We start from the raw sequence: 18,305 nt of genomic DNA on the forward strand, positions 1-18,305 counted from the left end.
AGTGAGGTTGCTATGGAAACGCCGCTGTTGTGTTTTGTCTGCTTTGTTTAAAAAAATCTGTGTTTTCTTTGAAATTTCTCACATTTGCCCGGTGGTTTGGCCGGATCGGAGGCTCATGCAGGCCTTATGTTTGACGCCCTGGTACATACGTACACAAACTTTTAACATAATTCAACTAATAGATCTACAGCGGTAGATTCACACAGGGATGAAAAACAAACAACCTCTTCCCGGTGTGCTGGAGAAGAAGTCCGGACATTACCCAGATGACTTTTGACGTGGAAGTTTGAACTTTTCAGAAAATCTCCCAGAGCCGCGGATTATCGTTCATCTCACCCACAGTACGACCTTCGACCTTCCTAAAGCCTCTCCGACGTCGACGAGTAAAACTCGGGAACGCAAAGAAGGTCAAGTTGAAACGAAAGACGAACTTCCACTCAAAAAGCAAATATTGATGAGACACGAGGTTCCAGCAACAACACGACTCCAGCGAACCGACAGAGGGGAATTTAATCAGAGGCTTCATGTCCCGAGATGTTTAGAATAGTCTTACTTAAGATTTACTCGCTTCATCACAGAGGTATTAGAGAGGGCGCCATGTTTATTTATCTGAGGGCACTTTGTAAAATTAAAAAAATGATCCGGCTCAGGATCCTGTAACATAAATCTAAGAACAATAAGTGAGTCACGGCTGAGCGTCTCCACCAGGGAATACTCACCGATGTCTTTAGCTCGTATGGCGACCGGCCTGCGGAGCTCCGTGACAAACTTCTTGGCGTCCAGTCGGATCTCGATGACGTTGTTGAGAAGAGCGAAGAGCGGCGCCAGAGGGAAGGAAGCCACGAACAGAGAGACGAAACCAAACTGGATGACTGAGGACAAAGAAAGGACATCACAGGCCGTGGTGAAAAGATCTATCTATCTATCTATCTATCTATCTATCTATCTATCTATCTATCTATCTATCTATCTATCTATCTATCTATCTATCTATCTATCTATCTATCTATCTATCTATCTATCTATCTATCTATCTATCTATCTATCTATCTATCTATCTATCTATCTATCTATCTATCTATCTATCTATCTATCCATCCATCCATCCATCCATCCATCCATCCATCCATCCATCCATCCATCCATCCATCCATCCATCCATCCATCCATCCATCCATCCATCCATCATATATATATATATATATATATATATATATATATATATATATATATATATATATATATATATATATATATATATATATATATATATATATATATAGTATTAATTAATTTGACACAAATGAAAACTTACAAAACACAGATATGTACAAAAAAGAAAACAAATATTTCTATTACTAATAAGAATTTATATATGTACATTCATACACACACTTATATATACACACATGCATACTCATGCTCTAATGTACACGCGCATATTCATACACACATGCTAGGATGCATATACACACTCGCACATATACATACGTACATTCAAATACACAGAGGCGTATATACACACGTGTATATACATTTACGCATATACTTTCATATACACACATGCATGTACACGTATACACACACACAAATGTAAACCATACACGCACACACACACACACATATATTCATATACACACGCACGTACATTTATACACATGTAAACATATAAATATACATACGTACATACATACACACACACACACATGCACGCACACATAAACCTCTGGTAAATAAATATATTTAAATAAGTATATAATTGAGGAAATTGAGTATACACAAAATAAATATATCTATACCCAATGTATGTGTATCTATCTACACGCACACACACACGCACATGCATGTACGGGAGGAGGAAGTCATACTTATTACTTGCCCAACATTCAATTCTCATATTTTATAATAAAGTAAATTCACTCAAGCTATAAAATTAAACCAATAAGAGCGCCAGGTTTGGAAAACTCTGATCTTACATTTTACAGTCGTGCGTCACCACGGAAACGCTCAGTGCAGCAATATGATTGGTCATAAGCAGTGAAAATGTTACATCAGGAGGAAAAGAGCCCAGAACTACATTCAAAAACTCTATTTTCATTTCAAGACATATTTTTTAAAAACAAGTCTGATGTGTCTGAAGGTCAAACCGCTCTGATCACACGCTAAAGACATCCAGCTCTCCGAGGGGAGAAATCCTGGACCTGCCTGGAAAAGGCTGAAGCCAAGTTAAGGACAGTGTTAGTCAACAAGAGCCGAGCGCCACAATCACTTCATCCACAGAGAGACGATGATGTCGCTGGATCGACGCTTGTGAGCGGCGGCCGGCGTGGTCGGGAGCCGGCGTGGTCGGGAGCCGCCGTGGTCGGGAGCCACGCCGTCGCTCCAGACTCACTTTGACTTCCACAGGAGGCCTTTTAAGGTTAAACGCAGCGAAACTGGGACTTTCTATTTTTTTTTATTTTGAGAGTTTGGTATGTGTGCTGATATCCTCACTGAGTGTGTGTGTGTGTGTGTGTGTGTGTGTGTGTGTGTGTGTGTGTGTGTGTGTGTGTGTGTGTGTGTGTGTGTGTGTGTGTGTGTGTGTGTGTGTGTGTGTGTGTGTGTGTGTGTGTGTGTGCGTGTGTGTCAACACCTTTCACTCAAGATTGACCGTTCTTATGAAATAACCAACGTGGAGGGAAAACCAACATTATAAAGTTGCTGCTGTGTCAGTGTCTACTAGAATTATATTAATCACATTAACATTAAAACATTCAGTGGACACGTTACCCGTTACTATTTCTATAACCTCCGTGTCGGTAGTCCAGTTCTTTTACCGTGTGTTACATGTCTGAGTGGAACAGATCGCTGTAACTTTACCATTAGAACCTTTAATCAACTGTAAGACTTCCTATTTGATGACTGTGTGGATGTTTGTAGTTTATTTCATGTTTTATGTTCTGGTGCTGCTCCCTCTCCTTCGGATTCAAAACGCCGTTAAAGACCTGAGATCCAGATTCTCGAGCTCCAACTGACGGATGTAACTTAGCAGCTATAAACACATAATCCAGATTAATCTAGTTGAAGGAGATTCAGGCCTCATTTACGGGACAGTGTTCAAAGTTAAATCGGTTTGTTGCTTTTCCATTTCAGAAATGTTTCACCTTTTTTAAAACGATGTCCGTTTACACGGACAAAACAGAAAAGCAGAAAACGATGTCATTTTCATAAAGGGCCACTAGTGGGTGCTGTTCTTTGTTTCGTCGTAGCAGCGTTTCAGAGAAGTTGTGGGGTTTTTTCCCACATTTACATGGAGACAGAGAATTTTCGAAAAAGTTGCATTTCCCTCCGTTGACACAAAGGCGAACTCGTAGCATTTTCAAAAAGTTAGGATTTCTACCATTTCCACAGAGATGGAACATTTTCAAAAAGTTGTGTTGTTTTTTGTTTTTTAAGCAAGTGACCCACCAACCAAAAACAGAAATGAAAGCAAATAAATAAATTAAAAATTTAAATAAATTAAAAAAATAAAAAAATAAATAGAAAATAAATAATAAATAAATAAATAAATAAATGGATAAATAAATAAATAAACGAATAAATAAATAAATAAATAAATAGATAGATAAATAAATAAATAAATAAATAAAAATGATGATAATAAATAGTCAGTAGACATAGAAAGTTGTGTATTCCTCCGTTTAAAAGAAGATGAACTTGTAGCATTTTCGAAAAGTTGCCTTAATCGGAGTCGGAGCTTTTGAAAAGTGGCGTTTTCGGACAACCAAGGTTTTCCATTTTCACTTGAAAATGAGGCCTCAGGTCTCAGTTCACGTATTTCAATTTACTTTCACAAAACAACATGTGTTGAGCTCAACGGGTCGTCGTCATCATCCTCATCCTCATCCTCATCCTCATCCTGACTTAAGTTTTTTGAACCTCCGAGAGTGAAACAGGGACGACAGCAGAGCGATGAAATTGTCTTGTCTGCTAATTAATCGTCTTCATTTCACCTCGGGAGGAAGGTGAAAAGGCAACCTGAGACAGCCGCGGTTCGACGCCGCGCTCCGATCGGAGTGGGGGAGGGAACTTTAGCTTTTTGGGAACTTTAGCAGTGTGGGAACGGGGATTTCCAGCGAGCGGGAGACTGACGGCTTCACCTCGGGATGCCATCCGGAGACAATGAGCGGCCGGGAAGAAAATACGACAGCGGGGCCAGAGAGCGCTACAGGGCAAGCTTAGAGTATCTACCTGAGCTGAGGTTGATGGGTTCAACTCAGGAACGCACGCACGCACGCACGCACGCACGCACGCACGCACGCACGCACGCACGCACGCACACACAGAGTGTAGGGACTGGAGTTGACAAAAGCACTGTACAGGTACAGACAAGCACGGAATCAATAATAATATATGTGTAACAAACCTACAACTTTGTGTGTGTGTTCATGTGTGTGTGTGTGTGTGTGTGTGTGTGTGTGTGTGTGTGTGTGTGTGTGTGTGTGTGTGTGTGTGTGTGTGTGTGTGTGTGTGTGTGTGTGTGTGTGTATTTGCATGCAGAGAGTGCAGACATTTCTAACATTCCTCTCGGTGCCCTGCAGCGACACTCGTTCCTTTCTTTACTCTCCTTCGACGTCGCTCTGTCCCTCCGTCACTCTGTCCCTCCATCCCTCTGTCCCTCCGTCACTCTGTCCCTCCATCCCTCTGTCCCTCCGTCACTCTGTCCCTCCATCCCTCCATCCCTCTGTCCCTCCGTCTCTCCATCCCTCTGTCCCTCCGTCTCTCCGTCCCTCTGTCCCTCCGTCCGGCCGCCTCCCTCCATCCTCACCCTCTCAAATCCATTCAGCTGATATTTCTAGGACAACTTCACGCTCTCGTGATCTCAGAATATCGAGGGATCATCTTTTAGGGGCTCGAGTTAAAAAAAAAATTCTAATAATTGATATTCATAAGCACCTTTCAGTTTTCAAGACTTTCTCTGCTTCCCTGGTTGACAAACATCAACATGTAGACTGTGTTTTAGGAGCACGTCTCTAAAGAGCAGCCTGCTGCTGCTCCTGCTGCTGCTGCTGCTGCTGCTGCTCTGGCTGCTGCTGCTCTGGCTGCTGCTGCTCTGGCTGCTGCTGCTGCTGCTGCTCCTGCTCTGGCTGCTGCTGCTGCTGCTCTGGCTGCTGCTCCTGCTCCTGCTGCTCTGGCTGTTGACTCGTTTCCATTAGAAACACCTTTTCAATTCAGGCGGTCACATGCAGCCCAGGTTCCAGTTCGATGTTGATAGTGCAGATGCACCATCGGGACCGTGGATGTTGGGACTCCTGCATTAGATCAGATTCCATGTCAGCTCGATGGCCTTGTGTTTTATTCACTTACCAAAGTAAAAGCAGCACAGAATCCCCCATTCATATTGTCGTCTTGATCTTGTTCATAAAACACTATTGACTGAACATTGAAAATAATTATTCTCAGTATAGTTACAAACTGCATCGTTGATTTTTTTGAGTGTAGTGTTTTGCGAATTTCATAAAGCTCGAAGTAAAATCTCTTTAAAAGGTAAAAACACACAAAGAAATTTATTCTCCTTCTTTTCTAGTGAATGTTCCTTTACCATTATGTTTGGTAATAACATTACTTGAGTAATCGTCTCTTCTTTAGAACCAACAGCGTCAAAAGATTTGATGAAAACTCTCTTAAACCAGCGTTACGTACACAAGGGGGCGGAGCCTATTACAGAGGACGCTGGCTAAAAGCCAGCAAACCCCAAGTTGCTGCTTCATTAAAAGGGGAATTCAGGGAGAAAGGCAGTATTGAATAGACGCTGGAATGTTCAGAGAAAAACCCCAAACTACAGATAAAAACATCCAAAAGCCCCGACCAGCAGTGCTCACCACTGTCCCACTGCGCCGGCAGGTACAAACCCATCTGCTTCCATATCTTTTATTTTAGCTTTGATTTTCACGCTCTGCTGAACAGCCCGTCCAGTAACAAAGATTCTGTGATCCCGATTCCAACCAAGATAAAAGGTCGCATTTATTCTAAAACTGTCTTTTTTTTTTTTCTCAATATTTTATTTTTGTCGAGCTGTTTTTCTCTTTTATTTCTCCGGGATGTGCGACACTGTGCTCTTTTGGACGCCGCAATAATTTCAACTCTTACATCATACATTTAAAAAGCCTTGTTTGTTGGCTGTGTGATCGTATAAAGACCTATTCTACAAAACTGGAAAACACCCAACAATACCAGTTCTAATTTCTTTTAGCTGTCGGGGGAAAATGTGATTATATAATCTGAAAGGTCAAAATTATTGGTGAAAAGAGAAGATCCTCTGACACAATATCTGGATTCAGAAAGTTGGTTTTTTTTATCAGTCACTGGATTGGTTTTGTATTTTATAGTTGTTGGGTTTATTATTCCTAAATCAATTATTAATTTACTCCACTCTTGGTTTCTTGGTCTGTAGAGGTTTGTTGCTGTTTTTGGGTTAAATAATAATATAAAGTCATTTAGGATATTCTTTTTTTTCCCTTATTTATAATGACAAAGTGAGACATTCCATTATTATTATTATTATTATTATTATTATTATTATTATTATTATTATTATTATTATTATTATTATTATTTTATTATTATCATTATCATTATCATCATCATAATTATTATTTTATTATTATCATTATTATTTTATTATTATCATTATCATCATCATTAATATTATTATTATAATTCTATTATTATCATTATTATTGTTTTTATTATTCTAAGACTTCTGTTTTATTCTGTTTTATACACAATATTTTATCCATTCATCAGTTTTTACCAGAATGACAATCTATGAATTTTTCTGAAATATTTCATTAAAGAATTTCTTCTATTTTTACAGTTTTATTCGTCTGAGAAACTTGAGAGTGTGAGCCTGTTTCCACGCCAATGTTCTCTAGTGAAAAGTAAAAACTTTCATCATATTCTGGATGTTCAGAGCCACTGAGGACGCAACTTTCTGAAAGCTGCTTCCAATGGGGAACTTTTAGAAACCGCTGTTTATTACTATTTCATTTAATCAGCTTTGAAAAATAACAAAAAATAAAAAATTCCCAGTGTGTAAACTTGATTTTAACTAGTGCTGAGTTAGTTTGGTTAAAAAGGCTGTTCTTATATCTTCACACACTGATTGAGACGTATTTTTCCTGGATCACTCAATATGTTCATTCATCTGGGGTAATAAAACTCTACTTTAGGAGATCAGTGCTGCGGCTCCTCAAAGATCCTGTCGGCTTGTAAAACTCACAATATGGACTCTGCATGGAAACTCTCTTTAACTGCCTCAGGCCTCCTGACAAATCCACTGGTGACTCAAATCAGGAACATGTTTCGGCCTCGGACCCCCCCCCCCCCCCCCCCCCCCCCCCCCCCTCCTCTCGCAAACAATCATCTCTTCCTAACGGGGACGTCCGGGTCACGAAGGGGATTTCAGACAAATTCATGCAATAAGTGCAAACAATCTGCAGCCAACCACTTTGTTAGATCATTTTGAATCTTAGACATTTCTCCTCATTTAGTAATTTTTTTAAATTAATATATTTTAAATTTTACCCTTTTTTTGTCTGTTTGTGTGGGATGGGACTGTAAGAAATTTTTTTTTTTTAAAGAAAACAGTTATAAACTTCTTTGACCTTCTTCTTTGTTTACTGCTTGTTGTTTCCAATTAAAAAAAATGAGAAAATGAGATTATTCGGACGCACTGCTCCTGCACCGGCGCACCGCGGCTGTAGTAAATACTTCTTCTGGACCGGAAAATAAAAGACCATTTTCTGGAATTTGAATAAGTTGAAGGTCGGGGAGAAAAACGGCGAAGGAATGAAAGTGAAGTGTGGCGTTCAGATGTGATGACACAGATGAGTGTGATTACCCAGAGAGCTTTTAATCTGAAGCTGCGTTTCCACTGTCCTTTGTGATGGACATGAATGTAAATCAATTACTGCATATAGATTGTTGTTTTTGTTTTTTAAGTTGTACACTGGCTGTCAGAACGGACACATGAACGCGCCTCGTATGTAACGTCCGTCATGCCTGATGTTTTCTCAGCCGGATAATTAACAGATTGGTTCACTTGATTTCAGTGACTTTAGTGTAAAATGGGAGTTTTAGAGGCTTTTTCTGACTGGAAACAGAAGAAATGGTTCCAGGTGATGGTGTAGTGGTGAGCACTGCCGGTTCCAGTCCCAGACTGGGAGGAAGCTGGATTACCAGGAGGAAGCTGGATTACCAGGAGAAGCCAACCCCACACATAAAGGTCATCGCAGTCCAAAAACAGAAAGCTTTGGAAGAGGAGTCTGAGGTTGAAGATCCTTCTATCAATGCTGCAGGATCGTGTCTCTGATGACTGTGTGAGTGTACATACAAAACTGATTATTTTGTAGTTTTTCCACAAACCCGGAGTATTGTTACAGGTATTGTTTCTTTTATTTAAAAAATAAACCACATAGATTCTATCCTTTCTGGTTTTATTCAGGGGATCTATTTAACGTATCTGTCCAACATTCCATGACAGGATGTAAATTATAAGATTCTTTGAATAATTGTGTTTGAGCCGGACGTGGTGCAGTTCCACAGCTCCCCCCTACAGGGCGCTATTCTGTATGGAATGGTTAGATTATAACACCTTGTATTGCACGGCCATTTTCCAACCATCTTGCTCAATTTTGCAGAATTCAACTGACGAAACCCTCGATAGAGTACGAGCGACACGTCTTCCTCCCCTCAGCTCTCCCTTCCTGTTGCACACATCCACCTAGAAGAGCTCCATCACCTGCCTCGCGCCTACAGACCATGGAAATCCTGATACGCGGGAACTTTTAACAGCACGCCGGTGTCTTTCCAGCAGACTCACTCATCTCCATGTATTCGGGTGTGAGGCCGTCGAAGGGGGCCAGAGCGTAGTCCAGGTTCCACTGCTGGGGGGGTCTCTCGTCCTCGCTCTCCTTCTGGGCGGATCCTTTGTCCTTTATCGCTCGCACCAACTTCTTCAGCTTCCTGGTGGGACAAATAGAACCGGAAAAAATAAACTGCATATTGAAGAAAGCCATCAAGTCTCGTAACATCAGCAAATGTTTGACATTTAAAGAATTTAAAACTCCTTTTCATGGTAATCGTTTATATATTTCACTCATACAAGGCCATGTTCACATTTCCTCTCATATCTCAACGGAAAGCTATTCATAGGCCGCCACCCCCTTTTAATTTAATTTAATTTAATTTAATTTAATTTAATTTAATTTAATTTAATTTAATTTAATTTAATTTAATTTAATTTAATTTAAAAAAAAACTTTACATTTTCATTTCTATTTTTATCGGCTACCGTTTTTTATTTCCGTTCAACATTTTCTTTACTTACTGTCTGTACTTGCGTCTTAAGTGCGTTTTAAATACGTGTTGCACTTTATTGTTTGGGGCCTTGTTGAAGAACAGTTTCTGTCACTGCTTGGTGCAAACAATAACGTTCATCTCATCTCAGTATCTTGATCAGGATGAAGCAAATGAGAAAAATCCTTAACAGAATAAACTCGAGCTTCTCTCTGGGATGTTAACGTTGAAAACAAGCATGTAAAAGTTTCTCCCTAAATGGCTGCGCACGGCGCTCTGTTGGTGCTCCTGGAGTTGGGTTGATTCCAGCAGGCCACGTTTCCAGTCCTCAGCGTTCCGTTAAGGTTCATCACGTCGCGCTCGACGGGAGCCAAGTTTGATAATTTCTGATTGACTAAAAATGGACAAAGTAAAGTGTGCGCACCGTAATCTGACTTCCAACTGACTGATGTAACTTCAGCTGAACATATTGAGTGAAACGCTCATTAGACTGACCGACAGCTCAGATAGTTTGTCACAACATTACAAAAATACAACCTTGTGCACCTTATTGAAGGATTCGCTTCCTCGTGGTCTCACTGGTCGTCTATTTCCTCCATTTGAATATTGGATCATAGGAGCTGCACTCAGAATCTGCTGTGTCTGTGTGAGCTGGACTGGCTCCGCCCACACATGCCCATCTTGGGAAGAGGAGGAAGTACTTCCTCTCGTGGTGCCATGTGCCAGAGCAGAGCTGCCTAATTGTGGGAGGAGTCAAAGGGAGGGCCTACCTTGATTGGGATTGGCTAAACCCCCGATGACACTATATAGGGTTTGATTTCTGATTGGCTGCTTGGAGCAACACACTTTTTAAAACCTGAAACAAGCCAGGGACAGAGAGGACAGACTGTCTTCACTTCTGGGACGTCAGTCCAGGTATGGGGACGAGTAGTACTGCTGGAGAACCTTTAGGAAGTGGATTTTTCAGAATGTGAGCCTTTTAAAAATGGTCAGACTGAGAGAAGAACATTGAAAGGAGTACAAGTAACTAGTTACTTTATGATCGTTCCAAGTAGAATGATGGTGACTGTGAATGAGGAGGCGAGACGGCCTCTGACCTTTTTATTGAAAGTGACAGTGAGAAAATGAAGCCGGCTCCGTTTGAAGTGAGCTCAAGCTGATTTACGGTGACTCGTCCTTCACATTCTTTATGAAACCGTCCTCAAACGAGGATCTTCCAGGGGTCAGGTACCTTCTCTTCAACCTGTGTGAACCTCTGTCCGCCTCAGACACGCCAGAGAACAGCCACCTGGCCCGGAGCATGACACCAGTTAACTGCTCCTCTCCCAGGTGTGAACGCCGTCTTTAAAGCGGACGGACGTAAACAGCGACTGAACGAATGCGCCGGCGGCTCGCTCGTCCCCCAGGACGTCCAGTAGAGACCAGAGCGTTTGATGAGACTGACCAAACAGGTCACGGGGGTCAAGCTGCGCCGGCGGCGTCGGTAAGAAGCCAGAAGCCCCTCTGATGTGTGACAGATGTTATAAACTGAGCTGAACTCTCACCTTCTGGGATTTACAGGTAGAAGCTGAGTTTTGACACGAGACAGAATAAAAGTGTAGGGACACGGGGGGGGGGGGACACCTGTAGGAGCTTGTGAGGAAGCAAGCGTTGGATGTCAGAGACATGTCAGCAACAACTCCAAGAAGATTCCATCTGAAAATTCCAACCCCCAGCACTTACGGGATGCCGATCTCGAAGATGTTGTTCTGGATCAGCTGCTTCCCCAGCATGATGATGCTGAGCTGGATGCAGAGCTCGATGAGGCAGCCTCCGGGCGCACACTGAGGGGAGCACACACACCTTCACACCTTCAATCACGTCAAAAGAAACAGTCGATTCCCAGGACGGACGACCAACCTCCTCCATTCGGTAATCGTTGAAGACGTACACATAATTTCCCGGTCGACCCGCAAACCTGCAGGAACACGAGCAGAGAAAATGTGAAGTTGGTTTCATGTAACGAGGACGCACTCATACCACTTGAGGTTTTTTTTTTTTCAAAGGACGAGTACAAGTACTACGTTTTGTCTGTGGCTTACCTGCCCTTGAAGAAAGCCACGTAAAAGATGGGAGCGTAAGCGTTCATGAACTTCAGGAGGAAGGCTTTCAGGATGAGACGCTCCTCGAAGTTGGTTTCAGTTTTGGGAATCTCTGAAGGACAAACACAGAAGACGTGGAACTTTGTATATATCACACAGGGTGCAAAACACAAAAACACTGACATTTTCAATAGTAGCTTTATATAATAATAATAATAATAATAATAATAATAATAATAATAATAATGATAATGATAATAATAATAGTAATTATAGTAATTATAATAATAACAATAATAATAATATTAATAATATTAATAATGATAATAATATTAATATTAATAATGATAATAATGATAATAATAATAACGATAATGATAATAATAATAATATTAATAATAATGATAATGATAATGATAATAATAATAGTAATTATAATAATAATAACAATAATAATAATATTAATAATAATGATAATAATAATAGTAATTATAATAATAATAACAATAATAATAATATTAATAATATTAATAATGATAATAATAATAATAATAATAATAATAATAATAATACATTTTATTTCAAGGTGCCTTTCTCAGCACTCAGGGACAGCGTACTATCAGAGGTAAAACTGTCTCTCTCTCTCTCTCTCTCTCTCTCTCCTCTCTCTCTCTCGCTCGCTCGCTCTCATTTTGGATGACCGGGCCACCGTACCTAGTTCGGTCAGCCAGAGCGCCACGGCTCCGTAGATCTCATCCAGGATGAGGATAACCACCAGGTTGATGATGACGGCGGTGGCCGTCACCGTCACTCTGACGTTGGACTTGGTCTCCGGGTCGGGGCTCATCGCCATCAGGGCCGACACCGTGATGCGGTAGATGATGACGCCGAAAACCGCCGAGAACGTCAGACCGAACTGGAGCCGTATGGAGGAGGAAGAGGAGGAGGAGGAAGTCAGTCGTTAGTCAGCCATATTGGTCTGGACGTGACAGTAATGGCTGATAATGAATCATTTATGGAGGATATGGATGTAGGTCAAACACAAGAGGTTTCCCTCTCAGCCAGTGACTGATGAGTTTATATACTCGCCATGAAGAGGATGGAGGAAACGTTGATGAAGTATCCAGGAAGACGGTCCTTCCAGGTCAGCTTCTCGATGGCGGCCTGCCAGAGAGGATGGGAAGAGAGGGAACGTTGCCAGTCACTTTTCTTTTCTTTTTTTTTTACCTTTGGAGAGCAGCGGACCTCCCGCGGAGACACGACAACAGACAGTGAGAAAGAAAAGAGCGAAGCTTTCATAGAAGAGAAAAAAACAACAACATTTCAATGAAAAGCACCGGACGGTTTCCAACGTAAAAAAACAAAACCAAAAGAAAAAACTGAGACTCCACCGCCGCTCAAACGCTCGATTTTCAGCCTAAACTTGGAGGCCGGCTTGGAACAAATGTTTTCATTCCATAGAATCTCAAACACACGGACGACCCACAGCTAATGCGATTAATCTCTTTTCCCAGGAAGGAACATGGGAACATTTGGGTCTCGTCTAAGAAAAGAACCGGCAGCACAACCTATGGACTCCGACGTGCGAGGAGGAGAGGCCTCTGTTTGGACAGCTCTCTACGCTACGTGTTCGACAAGTTCTCTCCACTTACAGCAAGTTTGTTTAGTGTTTTTACTCAAAACTCAGACAAAATAAAAGCTCTTACATATATGAGACGGTTGCTAAAGGACATGGAGCTACCGAGCTTTATGAAACCATGGGTCCAATGGAAGGAAGAGTTAAAGATAGAATCTTCTTTAATGCAGCAATTCTTAAAAACGGTTCATAAAACTGTTCTTTTTAGTGGCGAGTCGTAAAATAAAAGCGGCTCCGCTTCACTCGGATGTCAAAAGACAATTAAACAGCGTTTTGAGTGAAATCGTTTTTGCGTTTCCATTTAAGAAAAGTTTCACATTTAGACATTTTGAAAAGCGATGTCCGTTTATGGAATCAGCAGAAACACTGAAAACGATGTAGTTGTAATGTTGGGCCACTAGTGGGCGCTGTTGTTTGTTTCTGCACACTGATGACGATACGTTCTAAACATTAACACTGGCCAGGAGGCCGTCATTCGTATGGAAAGAATGACGGCCAAGTTGGATTGTTAATACGGTGCCCGTCAAAATAAAAGTACCAAGTCCCAGGAGAAGATGGGCGGGGAGTCACGAACACGACGGAGGAAACGTTGTTGTTGTTGTTCATCTACTTGTGCAGAAGAAATATTTACTGCGGCGTTTTTGCAGCAGCAGCGTTTCTGCCGTCTGCACGGAGACACTGAGCGTTTTTGAAAAGTTGCGTTTCCACGGAGATGGTGTTAAAACGTAATCGGAAACTTGTGTTTTCCCTGTCTCTACTGAGATGGAGTAGAAACGTTTTTGAAAAGCAGTTTTTTCCCTGTTTCCATGGAGACTAACTGGGAACGTTTTGGAACAGTTGCATTATTCTCGTTTCCACGGAGACCAAGAATTTTCAAAAACTTGTGTTTTCCCAGTTCCCATGGAGACAAAGTCAGATCGTTTTCAGAGAGCTGCGTTTTCCCCGTTTCCACAGAGACGGAGTCGGAACGTTTTTGAAAAGCAGCTTATTCCCTGTTTCTCTGGCGATGGAATTGGAGCATTTTCGAAAATGGGCATTTTCCCAGTTTCCATTGAGACAAAGTTGAGCATTTTCAAAAACGTGCACTTTCCCACTTTCCACAGAGACAGAGTCGGAGCGTTTTTGAAAAGTTGCGTTTTCCCAGTTTTCATAGAGACAAGAGTTGAAATGTTTATGAAAAGGTGCGTTTTGTCCATTTCTGCGGAGGTGGAGTTGTACCGTTTTCGAAAAGTTGCATTGCCACTGGCTCCGAGCACCGTTGTCGTGTAAACAGAAACGCAAAACACAACAAAAGTTTTGCATTTTCATTTGAAACGTTTATTATCCATGTTTTGGTCCGGCGTGTTGCTAAAGCTGCTTTATTTTGCTTTCTTGTTCAGACGATGTAAGAAGAAGAGATGCAGAGATGACATGATGATCACATGTGGTTCAAATACGAGAATAAATACGGTTAAAAACAAACAGTAGAGTTATTTAAACCCCCTTTTATAAGATAGAAAATGATCATAGGATCATATTCTGCAAACTGTTTATTAAAAAGTTGGAATTAAAGCGGACACTTTATTTGTGACATAATTCTGGTTCAGCGGGAGACGATGACCTACATGTGTGGAAATGAAAAACTGTTTCTGGTCAAATGTGGTTTGATCTGTGTGACGACGGCCTCCTGAGGCATGTGACCCCGTTCACCCCGCTCACCCCACTCACCCCGTTCACACCCCGTTCACCCCACTCACCCCGTTCATCAACCATTACAGGAACATTTGTTCTTATACTTACATGGACAGGCTCAGACAGAGGCCGAGAGGAATTTATCACACACACACACACACACACACACACACACACACACACACACACACACACACACACACACACACACACACACACACACACACACACACACACACACGCACGGCTCTCTAAGCTGCACTTTACGCTCTGTACAACACCACCATCTAGTGGACAGAACTGCATGGTACAACATGGTACAACATGGTACAACATGGTACAACATGGTACAACATGGTACAACATGGTACAACATGGTACAACATGGTACAACCAGCATTAAACCCACCAATCCGTGCAGAAAGGATGAACTTTAACCTCCTAAGACCTGAACTAGTTTAGTATTTTGGTCTAGACGAGCCAAAATAATGTCCAGAATAAGAGACACCGGCTCCTGGAAGGTGAATTGCTCTTTTAAAGTTGTATAAACATGAATCCAGTCAACTGCTGCACAACCCAACATAATGTCCACATACGTATGTGGACACCAGGTCCCAGGAGGACACCGGGTCCCAGGAGGACACCAGGTCCCAGGAGGACACCAGGTCCCAGGAGGAAGACATTGTGTTATTTGAATAAATCAAATAAACTCAACAAACCTCCTTTATGTATTCTACATAATGTATTTCACTATTTATTTGATGTAATGTATTCTCTATACGGTATATAACGTTATACACCCTCAACAGTCATGATTTATGTAATTAAGCTCCCTTAATGCAGTTTTCTTCCACCGCTCCTCATAACATCACCGCTCCTCATAACATTTGACTAATATAATTATTATCTGTAAGTTGCTGTGACCTTTACCTGCCGTACGACTGCAGACCTGCATTACGCAAAAAAAACCTTTATAGTTTCGAAAGATCTTGAAGCTCATTCTGGTGGGAAAGATAAAGTAAATAAAACCTGCTTCTTCCGTCTAACTTCATGTCTTTACCACAAAAGAGCACAAAATAAGAGTTTGTTTGGTTTTTCTTCAATTAAACCCTTAAAAAGTGAGAGTGAAACTCATGAAAATGAACTAAACTAATAGAGTAAAAGTAAATTCGATCAATTCTGGATTTCCTGCATCGTCTTTTACACACACACACACACACACACACACACACACACACACACACACACACACACACACACACACACACACACACACACGCCGACAGTCGTGAAGCTTTGAGAACCTGAAAGACGAAAGGACCTTCAGTGTGTGTGTGTGTGTGTGTGTGTGTGTGTGTGTGTGTGTGTGTGTGTGTGTGTGTGTGTGTGTGTGTGTGTGTGTGTGTGTGTGGCTGGTGGAGACAGCCTTCAGAGGGAGGCAGTAAATGGGTCAGGTGTTATATTTGGCTTTGTTACGTCCGCTGAGGAAAGCCCGGCGAGGCTCTGAGGACGGCCGCTATCACCATTTTCATTTCTATTAAATCCCAACATCCACTTCCTGTCGCCTCTTCAGCTCCAGCGACAAAAATCATCAGAACGAGGTACACAAACTACAGCAGAGGAGACTCCCTGTGTGTGTGTGTGTGTGTGTGTGTGTGTGTGTGTGTGTGTGTGTGTGTGTGTGTGTGTGTGTGTGTGTGTGTGTGTGTGTGTGTGTGTGTGTGTGTGTGTGTGTGTGTGTGTGTGTGTGTGTGTGTGTGTGTGTGTGTGTGTGTGTGTGTGGTCTTGTATTTTAAAAAACTGCAGTCTAATTCACATTTTAGGATCCACAATGCAGGTTTACATGGTTTTAAAGGGAATAACTACACACACACACACACACACACACACACACACACACACACACACACACACACACACACACACACACACACACACACACACACACACACACCGCGTCATGTACCCTACAATCCATGTGTGGCACTTGCACTCCTACATGAGGACGGGACGGCGCCCGTTTTAGACGAGGAAAACACATATATACAGTATAAATATATTTCAAGGTACTTTGACATTAAAATGAGTGAAAAAAAAAAAAAAAAACTCTGCCAAGAGAAAAAGTGAAAATTGTCTTGGGAAGATTTCTCTAAATGAGACATGATGTTTAGAATATTGAGCTCTTGAAATTAGCAGGAAAAACTTAATCTAATCTAGATTTTATCAGTATTTTCAAGCTTTCTGCCTTTTAATGAGACACAAAGGCTAAGAAAAAAAAAGGTATACTTTTTCAATCAAAAATACATTTACGTATTTTGAGTTGTATTATAGTGGCACATCTCTATATGGGATTAAATTAAGGAATAAATGAAGCATTCTGAGGTATAAAGTCTTTTCATCACAATATATAAGTATTTAGAAACGCTGCATTTAAAGCCAGTTATGCCTGAACGTTGGTGTTTTTACCTCAAAAGTAGACATTTGCTTTTATTTAACCTTTCATGTTAAAGTATAACTCATCCTTCAAAATAAACTTGTCCTCATTTTCTCATGTATTTGTGGTTTTCAAATAAAATGCATTCACTTGAATGAAGTGAAGTGTATTTCTTAAATCAAGATTATCTGTCTTATACGAATCACACCTCCGCTTCCAAAATGTCTGAAATCTCAAATAAACCTTGTTTCTTCTAAAATAATAAGTCAAAACAAGATCATTTTATGATTGTTTGAATTAACAAGATATTTAAGATGAACCTCTGTTCAGTGAGTTTATCTTAAATCTAGTAGGATGAGACATTTTGACTAAAAACAAGACAAATATCTGGTCATAAGATAGTAAAAACAAACATTTGTAGTTTGTATAAACAAACAAACAAACATTTCTTGTCCTCTTGCACCGCCGCAGCAGGATTATTGAAACAGCTTTACTCCGCAAATAAACTCAAAAAGAAAACTTGAGTCGCGCCTTGAAAACGACGCCTTGATTTCCTGCTGCGTTCCAGGTAGAACCGCCTGAGAGAGGGAGAGTTCGGCGTCGCCATGGCGACGGCCCAGCATGCATCACTCCCCATTAGTCTCCGTCTCTCCACTCATGAAAGTCTCTTTATTAACGCCGTCTGTCTCTTCTACTGCTGCGGCCGGTCTCCTGGTTTGTTGTTTTAAGTCTCACACTTTATTTTATTTGTTTTTTAACGTTTTCATCCAAAATGAACAACTGTTGAACGTCGTTATGAGAAACTGAGAAAGCAACAGGTGCAGAGGATGGATGGATGGAGGGAGGGATGGATGGAGGGAGGGAGGGAGGGAGGGAGGGAGGGAGGGAGGGATGGATGGATGGATGGATGGATGGAGGGAGGGAGGGAGGGATGGATGGATGGAGGGATGGAGGGATGGAGGGATGGAGGGATGGAGGGATGATGGATGAATGGATGGATGGATGGATGGATGGATGGATGGATGGATGGAGGGATGGAGGGAGGGAGGGAGGGAGGGAGGGAGGGAGGGAGGGAGGGAGGGATGGATGGATGGATGGATGGATGGATGGAGGGAGGGAGGGATGGATGGATGGAGGGATGGAGG

General features: G+C 41.5%; 1 protein-coding gene across 2 annotated transcripts in view; it reads right to left on the reverse strand.

The window, feature by feature from the left end:
• The window catches only part of ano2b (anoctamin 2b), a 70,179-nt gene that overhangs the window by 12,553 nt on the left and 39,321 nt on the right, over positions 1–18,305 (reverse strand). For both annotated transcript variants that reach the window (XM_080492279.1, XM_080492278.1), the window contains 7 exons: positions 12,509–12,583; positions 12,134–12,335; positions 11,420–11,531; positions 11,238–11,295; positions 11,061–11,161; positions 8,864–9,006; positions 720–872 (listed from right to left, as the gene is read on the reverse strand). In XM_080492279.1, coding sequence (XP_080348405.1) covers positions 720–872; positions 8,864–9,006; positions 11,061–11,161; positions 11,238–11,295; positions 11,420–11,531; positions 12,134–12,335; positions 12,509–12,583 — 844 coding nt within the window. The remainder of the gene's footprint in view (positions 1–719; positions 873–8,863; positions 9,007–11,060; positions 11,162–11,237; positions 11,296–11,419; positions 11,532–12,133; positions 12,336–12,508; positions 12,584–18,305) is intronic.

This window comes from Lipophrys pholis, assembly GCF_963383615.2.
Source record: "Lipophrys pholis genome assembly, chromosome: 22".
NCBI classification, from domain to species: domain Eukaryota; kingdom Metazoa; phylum Chordata; class Actinopteri; order Blenniiformes; family Blenniidae; genus Lipophrys; species Lipophrys pholis.